The sequence below is a fragment of the Oncorhynchus tshawytscha genome, linkage group LG18 (genome assembly GCF_018296145.1).
Source record: "Oncorhynchus tshawytscha isolate Ot180627B linkage group LG18, Otsh_v2.0, whole genome shotgun sequence".
Classification (NCBI taxonomy): Eukaryota; Metazoa; Chordata; class Actinopteri; order Salmoniformes; family Salmonidae; genus Oncorhynchus; species Oncorhynchus tshawytscha.
Genome location: NC_056446.1, coordinates 17,853,378 through 17,868,377, shown reverse-complemented (window position 1 = coordinate 17,868,377; position 15,000 = coordinate 17,853,378). Strand labels below are relative to the sequence as shown.

The window sequence follows — 15,000 nt, the reverse complement described above, 5'->3', positions numbered from 1 at the left end:
GAATCACTTCCTCAAAATAGTCAGAATGAATAACTCAAGGAATCTGTTATTAATTTTACATTTTTAGTGGTTTAATTTTACATATAACTAAGGCAGCGTTTCCCTAACTCGGTCCTTAGGACCCAAAGGGGTACACGTTTTGGTTTTTGCCTTAGAAATTCACAGCTGACTCAAATATTGTTGATGAGTCAATTATTTGAATCAGCTGTGAAGTGCTAGGGCAAAACCCCAAAAAGGCAGCCCTTGTAGTCCCCAGGACTAGGTTTGGGAACACTGAGCTTAGGTGTTTGGTGCCATATTTCTTAAGTAAAAAAAATGCATTAGGTTTTGTCTTATGTAAACAAAGTCTGATCGCTATGGTGCTGGGCAGCTCTGTCTGACTGTTTCGAGTTCACACTGCACGTCCTTAGCCTAGGGCTAAGGAGATTTTAGCCTGGGGCTAAGGAGATTTTAGCCTGGGGCTAAGGAGATTTTAGCCTGGGGCTAAGCATCTGTTTACACTTGTGCATTCTTGGGCTAACACCAACCTTAGCTCACGGCTAGCTGGCCCTGCTCTGGAGCAGGGTTAGCACAGACTTCGGGCAAGCCCCAGAAACACAGTGCCAAAAGCCAGTGTGAAACGAAGTCAAAAACAACACAGAATCAAAAGCTACACTCACTTATTTTGCATATGCTTGTGATGCGTTCTGCACGCTATTTGATAAGTAAATGTATAGACCCCTTTTTGTGTTTGCAAACATTGTCGGTGTTGGTGGCACAATACAGTTCTTATAGAATGCCAGCAAAAAAAGCTTATATTTACTTGTTTCGTATGAGTGCATTTCATACTACTTTTGGATTATGTTTGGATTTTAAGGCTCATATGAATGTCCTGCTTAATGTGTCAAAATCGCAAATCAACTGCATTATATATATTTTTTAAAACACTTCGACCTCAACCAGTAAAATGCCTATTTTGCTACAGCCTGTCAATGAATCTTAGCATTCTAGCTAACAACTGCTGCATTAAGTTATTTTGCAAAGATTAATACCAAATATAATCTTAGAGACTGTTCATGCAATAATCAAACATAATTGTAAGAATATGAGAACCCCAAGTAATAAAAACTTAACTCTAGGCTATATTGAATGGGTGCAGATGGTGATGGTTTTTCTTACTGCAGCCAAGATTTGCGCGCATCTGTGCATGATGTCAGTGTGTCTTGTACTGGAAAGGGGTCTATACTATTTCATCCTTATGTAAGGAGAGTTAAAAAGGTTATTCCATCAAACTTCAAATTATTAGAATATTACACAACGCAGGACAGAACGACCCGGTTGAGGGTCAGTGGCCCAAGCCCGCGAACAGGAATATTCCAAGTTCAGACGGAAGAGAGGAGTCAGATCTCTATGGTCGCCAGGAACTTTACTTTTGGTGTCTATTTTTAATTGTTGCGCTACTGGTGCTGCCTGTTGATGTTAGGTAGGCAGCTACAGTAGCTGAAGGATGTTAACATCTTCGGATTGTGTTTCATTAAATGTATTTTATTTCATCTGGGTGCTTGCGTCACCTCCTAACACCCTGCTACTACCCGTAGCTCCCGTTCTCAGTCCGAGAAAACAGAGAGAAAGGTATGTGTGGCAGATTACTCCTTTGTAGAAGTCCATAAAGTGATATACATCAACCACACCAAGGTTAATGCTGTAGATATTGTTATAAGGGAGTGTGAGACTATTGAAACATGTAACTTTCAGAGTTTATTGTTGTTATTAATATAGTTTACAGAGGGCTAAAAGTGCTGCTGTTGCTAGCTAGCATGTCATTCTGTGATGCAGACGGTTAGCTGAGCTGCCGACTGGTGCTGGCGTTGCAATATGGGAGATGTAGTTTTGGCCCTCTATGGTCTGAACGGGATAGAGGCGATTTCACGTTGTAACTTGTTTTTGTACATGAGTTGTTGTATTTTGATACTGTCAACACTGAAAGCACCTAGCAATGTATTGGGGATGTGAGACAGGATATGTATTTTACCTTTCTTCATGCTCCTGTATAGAACAACTGGTCAGATGGTACATTGGAGACATGTGTTCCTGTCCTGTCTTTTCACAATACTATTGCAGGTATGGTTCTATTGTCTAAGAATTAAAATTATGCATTCGTTGTATTAAGGACTTGTTATTATTTTATACATTATGGCTTTCTGTATTAATGTGATTTGTGTGAGTCTGAGAAAACAGAGAGAAAGAACAACTTGTCAGATGGTGCATTGGAGACTGATGTGTTCTGGTCCTGTCTTTTCACAATACTATTGCAGATCAACATAAAAGCCAAAAAGATAGCCGTGGTGTCGCTCTTCAATTCTTGGTTTTCCTGTGGTACATATAAAACCCGCTACACTTACATTTGAGAACAAAACCTGACAAAAAAAATACAAAAATACTTTCATCCATGCAAAACATTGGTTGCTATGGAAAAATAACTGTTGCTATGCAGGCTTGCTAACGTTCTCACTAAGGGTGTGTTCGTAAATTCACTCTGGAGTGCCAGAGTGCGCTCTGGGCGTTGGTAATTTCAGAGCTTGTCAGATTCTGAATTTACTAATGGACAGCGTTTCACTCTAGGAGCGCACACTGGACACTCTGGCCAAGGAGGTTGATCCAAGCGTTCTGACCTCACAATGGCAGTCAAGCACCCAAGCTAACTGGCTAACTTTGTCTAGCTTTCTAGCTACTTCCAGACACAATGAGAGAACACCTCACTCTGACCATTTTACTAGCCCTAGCAGAGGTGGTTAGGCTGTTTTCATGCTATCCATAGAATTGGTGACTGTAACTGCTGCTAGCAACAGTTGAATTATGCTTCTTTGACGACGTTTACTGACACCAGCCATATTCAACAGGTGTTGAGCATTCATAAATCCATCAATTATTCTGCGCTCTGGCACAGTCAGAGGAGAGTGCTCTATCATCAGGGGGTAGATAGCCAGAGTGAATTTACGAACGCACCTTTAGTTAGCCAACTGAAGCCACAAACTCTACAGCTGGAAGGGCAGCAAACGCTCAATTTTCATCTGTTTTCATAGTTTTTCTATTGACATTTAATTGGATATAGCTATCCATTATAATAATATTGTTGCATGATATCGCTTGGATCAGAAAAGTTGATGTTTCGTCCATGCACAGCATTCTCTGTATAGGGGCGAGATGGCATTTCAAAAGTTAAACTTTGTTTCCGAGGTCAGACAGGCAGACACCAAGGTTTATACAAACCATCACTGTTGGAAATAAAATGCTAACCTAGAAGCAAGAGGAAATAATGTGTTATTGTTTTAAATTGGTCTTGTGTCAGAGAGAATGTTGGCTGCATGTGTTTGTCCATTAGCAGGGCTTTGGAATACAAACGTTGCATTCTTAGCCCAGGGCTAAAGCTTAGCCCAGGGTCAAGAAATGCCTGTGTGAACACAGGATAAGCTCGGCCAGGGCCAGTCTTAACTTGAGGCTAAGATAGCGCGGGGCTAAGAACAACGCCGCGTGAAAAGGCCTTCTGTGTGTTCTGTGGTAGGATTGGATAGGACCGCAATCACCGCAGCTGTAGCCACTGTGAGCATTTGTCGAAATCAAAACCCAACCCTAAAGTAGGCCTAAGTCATGACAAAACTCTGTTTTGGACGAGACTGACTTTACGACCAAAATTATCCTCTTCACACTTTGTAGACAATTTTGACACTAGAATAAATGTTTGACTAATATCGATGCCACATAGACCGTTTTTATACCCGATAAGATGTGTATTACGTTTTCAGTTGCGCTTTGATAGATGTGACCAACTCTCTTAACTAATTTATTAGATTATTTATATTGTTCCTAACATCAGTCATGTCCAGAGGTATTAACATTCAGAAGCCATACCTTCAATGGCTTTCTTTTAACTCCCGTATGGGGAATAAGCAAGCGAAACGTTCGTTTATGTTCTGATTTAGGCTACTTCACTCCCCCCTCGAATTACCTCTGTGAGTCTCTCCCCCTAACTTTACCACCCTCACTGCTTTCCGTATTTATGGCATTTCTATAACCCTTCACTTTCCCCAAAGAAGGACACCATACAGCTCTTACAGATGCGGCGGGCTGATAATGAAACACCTGCACAGGACAATGAGTGGGTTCAGTTTCGAAAAATTACTTATTGGATTTTCCTTATTGCCCCCCAAAAAAAAAAAACTCATCCTAATTCACACATCTTTCCAAGCACAGCTTTCTCATCCTAAACGTGACAATTGTATTTGGTGCTAATACAGTAGCCTAGCATAGCCTATAGTTTATTCCGTTTATATTCGATAAACGTACCACTATGAAACGGTATGTGAGTTGCATTGACAATGCTACACATCACACGCAAAACTGGTGTGACTTCTTTTTCCGTCATCGTTGCTGTAGGCTACGCTATGCGTGTTGAAAAAGTGCCTCCTTTTGCGCTTCAGTCATTGTGGCTTGAGTCGCGCAACACTGACATTTCAGCACTTTCTTGGAGGGCCAGCTACCGCGCCTCAGACTTGCTTTGGAAAACGGTCATCCTCAATGCCATTTTATCAAGGTGATTATTGAACAAATCCCTGAGAAGCAATGGATAATATTTTAGAGAACGTATCTTTTACTGGACATTCTGTCTTTTACAACTTTACTGATGATTGGATACCTGCTGAAAGAGAAACTATTGATTTTATTATAAGATGTGTCATACCGACTGTGTATATTCTGATCATAACGATTGGATTGTTGGGGAACATTACCTTGGTTAAGATTTTTATCACCAACAGTGCAATGAGGAGCGTCCCCAACATATTTATTTCGAGTTTGGCAGCTGGGGATCTTTTGCTTTTGGTCACTTGTGTTCCAGTGGATGCGTTCAGATACTTCTTTGAGGAGTGGATCTTCGGTGTTGTGGCTTGCAAACTAATTCCGGTCATTCAACTCACTTCAGTCGGAGTCTCGGTGTTCACTCTCACTGCACTAAGCGCGGACAGGTAAGATGAAGAGTAGGATAATGTGAAATATCCTTCATGCCAATATTATTATGTATACTGTACCTAATTTACGTCATTGTACATGTTATGGCAATTGCATGCTAACGTGATAGAACAATTAACATACAGTGCCTTCGGGAATGTATTCAGACTAGAGGTCGACAGATTATGATTTTTCAACTCCGATACCGATTAATCGGCTGATTTAAAAATAAATATGTATTTGTAATGAAGACAATTACAACAATACTGAATGAACACTTATTTTAACTTAATATAATACATCAATAAAATCAATTTAGCCTCAAGTAGATAAACATGTTCAATTTGGTTTAAATAATGCAAAAACAAAGTGTTGGAGAAGAACGTAAAAGTGCAATATGTGCTATGTAAGAAAGCTAATGTTTTCAGTTCCTTGCTCAGAACATGAGAACATATGAAAGCTGGTGGTTCCTTTTAACATGAGTCTTCAATATTCCCAGGTAAGAAGTTTTAGGTTGTAGTAATTATAGGACTATTTCCCTCTATACCATTTGTATTTCATTAACCTTTGACTATTGGATGATCTTATAGGCACTTTAGTATTGCCAGTGTAACAGTATAGCTTCCGTCCCTCTCCTCGCTCCTCCCTGGGCTCGAACCAGCAATACAATGACAACAGCCACTACATCAAAGCGTTACCCATGCAGAGCAAGGGAAACAACCACCCCAAGGCTCAGAGCGAGTGAGGTTTGAAACTCTTAGCGCGCGCTAACTAGCCAGCCATTTCACTTCGGTCACACCAGCCTCATCTCAGGAGTTGATAGGTTTGAAGTCATAAACTGCTTCTGCCTACCACCACTCAGTCAGATACTTAGATACTTACTTACATATATGCAACACAGGACACGCTAGATAATATCTAGTAATATCATCAACCATGTGTAGTTAACTAGTGATTATGATTGATTGTTTTTTATAAGATAAGTTTAATACTAGCTAGCAACTTACCTTGGCTTACTGCATTTGCGTAACAGGCAGTCTCCTTGTGGAGTGCAACGAGAGAGAGGCAGGTCTGCGTTGGACTAGTTAACTGTAAGGTTGCAAGGCCGGATCCCCGAGCTGACAAGGTGAAAATCTGTCTTTCTGCCCCTGAACGAGGCAGTTAACCCACCGTTCCTAGGCCGTCATTGAAAATAAGAATGTGTTCTTAACTGACTTGCCTAGTTAAATAAAGATTAAATAAAGGTGTAAAAAAATAAAAACGGCGCCCAAAAATACCGATTTCCGATTGTTATGAAAATGTGAAATCGGCCCTAATTAATCGGCCATTCCGATTAATCCGTCGACCTCCAATTCAGACCCCTTTTCCCACATTTTGTTACATTACAGCCTTATTCTAAAATGGATCAAATATTTTTTCCCTCAGCAATCTACACACAGTACCCCATAATGACAAATCTAAAACAGTTTAGATATATTTGCAAATGTATACAAATAAATACCTTATTTACATGTGTATTCTGACCTTTTGCTATTAGACTAGAAATTAAGCTCAGGTGCATCCTGTTTACATTAATCATCCTTGATATGTTTCTACAACTTGATTGGAGTCCACCTGTGGTAAATTCAATTGATTGAACATGATTTGGAAAGGCATAGACCAGTCTATATAAATAAGGTCCCACAGTTGATAGTGCATGTCAGAAAAAAATCAAGCCATGAGGTCAAAGGAATTGTCAGTAGTGCTCAGAGACAGGATTGTGTCGAGGCACATGTCTGCAGCATTTAAGGTCCCCAAAAACACAGTGGCCCCCATCATTCTTAAATGGAAGAAGTTTGGAACCACCAAGACTCTTCCTGGAGCTGGCCGCTTGGCCAAACTGAGCGATCGGGGGAGAAGGGCCTTGGTCAGGGAGGTGACCAAGAACCCGATGGTCACTCTGACAGAGCTCTGGAGTTCCTCTGCGGAGATGGGAAACCTTCCAGAAAGACAACCATCTCTGCAGCACTCCACCAATCAGGCCTTTATGGTAGAGTGGCCAGACGGAAGCCACTCCTCAGTAAAAGGCACATTGTAGCCCACTTGCAGTTTGCCAAAAGGCACCTAAATACTCTGACCATGAGAAACAATATTCTCTGGTCTGATGAAACTAAGATTGAACTCTTTGGCCTGAATACCAAGCGTCACATCTGGAGGAAACCTGGCACCATCCCTATGGTGAAGCATAGTGGTGGCAGCATCATGCTGTGGGGATGTTTTTCAGCGGCAGGGACTGGGAGACTAGTCAGGATCGAGGGAAAGATGAAAGGAGCAAAGTACAGTGAGATCCTTGATGAAAACCTGCTCTAGTCTGCTCAGGACCTCAGACTGGGTCGAAGGTAGCTTCCAACAGGACAATGACTCTAAGAACACAGCCAAGACAATGCAGGAGTGGCTTCGGGACAAGTCTCAATGTCCTTGAGGGGCCCAGCTAGAACCTGGACTTGAAACCAATCGAACATCTCTGGAGCGACCTGAAAATAGCTGTGTAGCAACGCTCCCCATCCAACCTGACAGAGCTTGAGAGGATCTGCAGAGAAGAATGGGAGAAAACCCCCAAATACAGGTGTGCCAAGCTTGTAGCATCATACCCAAGAAGACTAAATGCTGTAATCACTGCCAAAGCTGCTTCAACAAAGTACCGAGTAAAGGATCTGAATACTTATGCAAATGAGATGTTTCCGTTTTTTATTTAATAAATTAACAAACATTTCTAAACCTGTTTTTGCTTTGTCATTATGAGGTATTGTGTGTAGACTGATGAGGAAAATCTATTTTAGAATAAGGCTGTAACGTAAGAAAAAGTCAAGGGGTCTGAATAGTTTCCGAAGGCACTGTATGTAATTATTAATGATTAATCAATTATGACTGATTCCTTTTAATGACAAGTGTCTGATCCCTAAACTATATCCCCAAGTGTTATCATAATTGAATGCTGGGCAATTGTCACTGACAAATCTGTTCATTTTTTGATTGACAGACCAAGTGTATCCCTAGAATTATTTTAAAGGGATCAAATAGTGTACACCTGCTGGTTGTACTAACTTCAATAAGCCCAATTTGTGTTATATTGTTTTATTCAGGTGAGACAGATGGTTAAATGGCCATTTATCGTCCCTGGAAGGAGCAGCATGAATGCGGAGATTGGAATAGATTGATACATGAGACATTCAGGAGGCGTCACAGTCAGAAGTATCTGCGCAGAGCATCATTTATTGTCTGCGTGTGGATGGTTGAAAGGGCAATCATGCCCGCATCTTTGTTTGGGACCTTAATTTGACCCAGCCCCCACTTTCCTTTCTTCTCCTCCACATACCCTCAACAAGACCAATGGTGCTTGGAGACATTGACCTTCTCAAGTGACCATTCTATACCCCCACAAATAGCTTGTCTTCTGGTATTAAGAGCTCCTTCCTCAGCTAAAAGTTCACTGATGTCATAAATTCCTGGGCTGCCAAATATTGATTTAGTACATTTTTTAAAATTATTATTATCAAATTAAAGTCCATGTGATTTTCTGATAAAAAATAATACCCCATTGTGCAGGCCATGATAGGGGTCGGAAGATGGTGCAGGGCTTTGTATTTAGCCTTTCCATGTCACTGACCGTAATCCAGAGCGATATCAGTTGGAGGAAATGTTTGGCTGTGTCACTCTTCACCGGAAATGACCATGACTGTTGGACATCCCTGTCACTAGGAGCTATTAGGACAGCCATATGGTGAGATTACAGTCTAAAGCTGTTCTCTTTATGGTCTGCCTAGTCCATTTGAGCATGTAATGTGAGCAATGAAAATACACCATTTATATGCTTACCCTATGTGATGGCTTAAAATAATGTAATCTTGTTAGCACTCCTTTGGGCGCTTGCTCTCAAGCATAAAAACACAAAGAAGTGGGATTACAGCGGTTTACTACAATAAATGCATAAGCATTTTCTCTGGTGAGATATCAAAGACTGTCAGTTTTTCTGCGCTTGTCTGTTCTTGCCTGAGGCAGCGTAGTCTTTGAGTATGGCGGATTTCTACAGGGGCAGAGGGCAGCTGAGGCTGGTGTAACAGCACAGTCAAGGGCTTCCAATGGAGATTCTCCTCCAAACCAGACATTTAATCAGCAGAAATATAATTTAGAAAACTGTCAGAAGGTGAAAAATCTTCCATCATTGAAGCATAAAAAAAAGCCTTCATGCCCTGTGGAGCACACTTCCTCTGTTGCACCCTCATTTAATATATTTCTTCCCATTATATGACTTAGCAGGAATGGATTATTCTGTGCACATAGCACTGAGTGTTGATTTACACAGGAGATAAGTCCAAAGTCTAACCTTCAAATGAGTTGTATTGATCAGCTTGTAAACATTTTGGTTTCAACATTTAGATTCACGTTGAGAGCAGTGCAGGAACACATTGCTGTTTCAGTTGAATAATTAGAATTTCATTCAGTGGTAATTATTGTAATTAATGTGGGTTTGTTGTAGACAGGACAGTAATTAATTAGCTAGTGCAATCATAATGCACTTCATAGGTCTCCTACATGTTTACAATATCACCAACAATCTATGAAGCTACTATTCTGTGCCAATGGACTCAGAGATGCCATGTCTTTGTCAAAGCCTCTTAATTTTGCAAAGAGGAAGAAAGTTAATTAGATTGATTAACTATAATCACAATACCAAGTCGCTCTGGATATGAGCGTCTGCTAAATGATTAAAATATAAATGTAAATCATATTTCAATTTACACAAGAAAATTAGAGCAGTAAGGACAGCTGGACATTTAATTGCATGAAAAAGACTGCTTTTAATGTCATTTCAAAGGATCAAGATGAAGGAGCACTAATATTTTTCTATGGTTTTGTTGTGTTTCCAGGTACAAAGCCATTGTGAATCCTATGGACATCCAGACATCCAGCGCCGTGTTCTGGACATGTCTGAAAGCTGTGTCCATCTGGGTGATCTCCGTCCTGCTGGCGGTGCCCGAGGCCATCTTCTCCCAGGTAGTACACATCCAGGACAAGAATGTGACCTTCACCGCCTGCGTGCCCTATCCCCTTTCCAACGACATGCATCCCAAGATCCACTCCATCCTCATATTCCTGGTGTACTTCCTGATTCCCCTGGGGATCATCTCTGTATACTACTTCCACATCGCCAGGACTCTAGTCAAGAGTGCTCACGACATGCCTGGAGAGATCAGTGAGCACACGAAGAGACAGGTAGGTAACAACAACAGCAACATGTTGCTGCCTGTATCTCAAACATGTCACAAATGAGGTTTGGCTGTTGCAGTTGTGGTTATTTGGAATGCTGGACGGCATTTTAAGAACATCAGGTCATTTACTGGATGTCGTTAGCTGCTAGAGTGCACGTTGAGTTAGAGTGCACATTTGAAGTCAAAGAAACTGAACTGCATCACACGTTTTCTCACTATTTTTGACATAACTCCGGAACCGTTGTTACAGTTTTAAATGGAAGGAGGCTCTAGGTTTTAATGCAGATATTTCCATATGTAGCCTAATACACCAAGTAAGTATTTAAAGTTTGTAAAGGGCAAGTACAGGACATTGTCAAAATGTATCACTGATTGTTGCATGGAGGCTTGATCTTTACTGTCTACAGGGGTAAAAAAAATGATAGGTCAGGGGAAGGGTGAGGTAAATTATAAATGTAAGCAATGATCTGGTCGACTACATTTAATTGAGGGTCCATTGACCAAAGCATAGTAAATCAGATGCTTCTTTGCCGTTAAGAACATCCAATGAATCATCAAACAAATGGGCTTGAATCCAGATCAGGGCCCACCCAAAACCCAAACCCAGCTTCCAATCACTGACATCCTGACTCAGACCTAGACCTGAACCCAAGTCATAATATATTCAAGTAGCCTCAGGAGCTTGTTGACACTGACCAATGTGAGGTTGTCATCAACAATGAGCAATACATAGTAAACAACTAGTGATGAGTGGTGCTGGAAGGTCTCCATGTGTTGTCTTATTTACAGTCAGTAGGTCCTCCAGTTGAGGGAGCCCTAACCGTCCACTCATTTATAATGTTAGACAACAAGAGGGCTGGGTCCCAGCTATTGTTTAGAGTAGATACAGATTTATACTAGAGTCACTGGGTGCGACACATAAAAATACAGAAGCCTGGAGGATGACCGAATCATTGCACTTAAACTTCCACTGTCTTTGCCTCACAGTAATACCAAATAATCAATGTTATTGTCTCTAGATTTGTTTCTGTTTTTTTGTATTTGAAATCAAATGAGTTAATAATCTGGGTGTACCTTTGGATTAGAAGGACAACACAGGCTATTGACGTGGTGCATTGTGGTTGTGTTCTATTAGACATGCCCTATGGGGATTGGGCTGTAAGAGGCTCAAGATTCATTAAGAAGAAAACTCTGATGGCATCAGTCCCTATTGAAAAGCAGAAATGTATTTAACATTAATTATATGACAAGCTGCAGAAACCTGATGAAAGACAGGCCAGAGAGTGTGTGTGTGTAGACGAGAGAGAGAATATGCAGACTAAACATGATTCTGGTAAATGTTTAAGACATTACAAAATATTTCTTGAATCACTATCACATCTAACAGGCATGACTTTATGAATAGTTATAGTAACAGTGGTCTTAACTGCTGTACAGTCAATTTTCAGTAAAGGCATTAGAAATAGGGCTTCTAGATATCATCTAATCTTTTTTTCTTTTGATTTACTCTAGAATAGAGATGGGTCCCTCCAATGGTATTTTTTTTTTACATAGATTTACAATTTAATATGAACAATAATGCTGCCCAGGCAGACACTGCTAGTCAATATGATTTCAGACGTGATATGTATGAATGAAAAGATACAGTCCAACCATCTCCCTTTGCCAGGGGCTGTGTTATGCTGTTATGATAACGAACATTCAGTCTGAGAGGGCATGACATCTCCGTCTATTTCTCTGTTATTAAAATAGTTTCTACTGATCCAATGCTACAGCTGTTTTAGTAACCGCATCAACTACATTCTATTTCAATGAAGCCCTTTATCTACTTCCCAGAGTCAGATGAACTTGTGGATACCATTTCTACAGTATGTCTCTGCTTTCAGTAAGTTAGAGGTAGTTTTGTGAGACAATGCTAACTAGCGTTAGCACAATGACTGGATGTCTATGGTCAGAAAAATGAAGCAGATGGCCAGTCATTGTGCTAACGCTTGTTAGCAATTGCGCTAACGCTAGTTAGCAACTTCTTTCAAACTGCACCCAGAGGCATAAAAATGGTAGCTCAGTTCATCTGACTCTGGGGAAGCAGATAAAGGGCTTCATTGCCAAAATCCCTAAGTATCCCTTTAAAAACAAGTGAAATGTTCACCACTTTCTCATCAATTTAGACAAAAATGTAGAGCTTATGAAATCTTAGTTTACTCCTCTGATTTTTCAATCTTTACTTCATGTAACATAACCATCTCATTTATAATTAATACCCCACACTTCTTGCAGAGACCAGCAAATACAACAATGAATAACTAACTGTGATGTGTTAATAACAATGCAGAAAATGTTCAGTTTACCTATGAAAGATTGTTGATACTGTGCCAAATCAAACAATGACTCAATTTGATATCCCTATCACTGGTTAGCTTTACTATCTTACCAGATATAACAGCTTGCTATTGACTTACCTTTTAATACTCTTCTGAATCATTTGTCGACTTCAATACAAGATACTGTCATGAACAAAATGAAAGTAAAATGATCATGCCGTATTCTTCTGTTGAAAAACCTAAAAGGATCTTGGGTAGAGTGCCAGGATCACTAGACTTGGTGGCTGCCAATGAATGGCGAGCTAAATCATGACATTTATCCAGGCTATTAAACTTACACAGGGTTGATTTTCAGAGCGCCATCTCCTGCTCACCTCACTGATAGGTTCAAATAGGTAGACTTGAAACTATTTTCAAACAATCTTAGCAGTACTCAGAAGCAATAGTCCTGCCATCAGTACTATTTGCCAGCCACTCTACTGTGGAATGAAGTATTGATTGGACTGGACCTTTTAGTTTCACATTTCCGCTTACGATGAAAGGTTCTCACAGTGAAGATATCTTTGACACACCCTTATGCCGGTATACACTACACGAATTCGCCACGTTTTTGCCATCCCCGAAAATGTTCACGATCGGAGTAAAATTCCATGAATTTGGGCTAGGATCATTACATCGCGACTCACGTAATTTGAGCGGGTGAAGGACTCACTGATGATGCCTGTCCGGTTCTCCAGACCCCTGTCGGATGCCCTGAAATATTTTTATCGTGCATCTTGCAATATGAGCAGTGCTACGACGCGATTGGGCAAGGACTACTGCCAATAGCCAATGAGCACTCAGCATGTGATACCAAAACAATGATCGCAAAGAGAGAAGGAACAACAAACGACACGCACGTTGCGGACGGAGGTGATGAAAGTCAGATTGCTGGAGCTGTGGAGAGAACGCAGCTGCCTTTTCAGTATTACCTACCTCTGTGTCCTAAGTATCTAGCATGCTAACTATAGGCTATAACTTTAATACAACATGGTATATTACTTCCAATTCCCTCTGTAGAAAGTCCATACCTTCCATATCTGCCCAACCATTTGCGAGTCCACATTCTGCGCCTTCCGCCTCTTTTGATGTATCTGCACATAATAATGGGCACTTGCGCTACTGGTGCTGGCACATGCAGAGAACAAATAGGCCTACAGTATTTCGGCTGATGTAGCCTCAAACAAATCGCAGAATATGAATACAAAACTGAAGCACATGTACAATCAAGATTTTAATTTGGTAACATTCATAATCAAATTTGATTTGTCACATACACATGGTTAGCAGATATTGATGCAAGTGTAGCTAAATGCTTGTGCTTCTAGTTCCGACCATGTAGTAATATCTAACAAGTAATCTAACCTAACAATTTGTGACATGTAATAATTGTGAAATACTAAATCCTATGTACGGTGTGGGAAGGCCTTAGAGAGCTGACTGAAGGGCAATCTAAGTCGAGTACTGGTGGCTCTTGCTTTTGTGTTTGTTCATACTTGTTTGGTGTCTCTGGTAGATACTGTATTGAAACTGAAGGACAATAGCCATACTACTTGTAGCCTGTGCAAAATACAGAAGAGTGAGATTTGGACAAATTGTATTTTGTAGGCGTTCTGTATTCCTTCTGGAAGGAGGCCTTCTGTATTTTGTACTCTGTAATCCTTCTGGAAGATTGACAAGGTTTTATGTTGAATATCATCATGCATTTTCAAACACTACATATTTATTTTCTTTCTTTTTCCAAGATGGAGACGAGAAAACGGCTGGCCAAAATTGTTCTGGTTTTTGTGGGCCTCTTCGCTCTTTGCTGGTTCCCCAACCATGTCTTGTACATGTACCGCTCCTTCAACTACCGTCAGATCGACTCCTCTCTGTCGCACCTCATCATCACCCTGCTGGCCCGGGTGCTAAGTTTCTCCAGCTCCTGTGTCAACCCGTTTGCCCTCTACCTGCTGAGCGAGAGTTTCCGAAGGCACTTCAACAGCTCACTGCACTGCAAGAGGAAGCCCCACCACGAACGCAACACTAGCTACCTGCAGCATACCTCAGCCATAAGAATGACCTCCATCAAGAAGACCACCCCTACTGTCATCAACGGACATGGCAACAGGCAGGAGGTCACTCTGTAGGTTTAGGATGTCACCTGATGACATGTAAGTGGTGGGAGTGGCACCAAAAAAAAGTTACGTGCAAAGCTTTTACAAGGAGAACTATTATGAAAAGGTCATGCATGTGTGCTGAACAGAAAATGCTTTGTTTGAAGCTGTCTTGTCTATACATTCCCCACAATGCCACATATCACTGATGATGAGATGATCACCCATGAACTTGTCAACAAATCTGTCTTGAGAGATTCCGGTATCCACAATGTTCCATTTTTCATGCTTTGTAGTGTCAATCTACATGTT

General features: G+C 40.8%; 1 protein-coding gene and 1 long non-coding RNA gene across 3 annotated transcripts in view; one reads left to right on the top strand and one right to left on the bottom strand.

Moving 5' to 3' along the window:
- Nucleotides 1–1,340: 1,340 nt before the first annotated feature.
- LOC112217620 (neuromedin-B receptor) overlaps nt 1,341–15,000 on the top strand; it is a 13,839-nt gene continuing 179 nt past the window's right edge. Inside the window, exons 1-3 of one of the 2 annotated variants that reach the window (XM_024378044.2) lie at nt 1,341–1,611; nt 9,891–10,236; nt 14,338–15,000. The exon at nt 14,338–15,000 is cut by the window's right edge and continues 179 nt beyond it. In XM_024378044.2, coding sequence (XP_024233812.2) covers nt 1,487–1,611; nt 9,891–10,236; nt 14,338–14,721 — 855 coding nt within the window. In that variant the 5' untranslated portion in view covers nt 1,341–1,486 and the 3' untranslated portion in view covers nt 14,722–15,000. The other variant, XM_042300724.1, reaches the window with a different exon arrangement.
- On the bottom strand, nt 9,802–12,885 carry LOC121839973. The gene is made up of 2 exons (XR_006079267.1): nt 12,692–12,885; nt 9,802–10,204 (listed from the first exon to the last, which is right to left on the bottom strand). It is a non-coding gene; the product is annotated as an uncharacterized LOC121839973 (long non-coding RNA).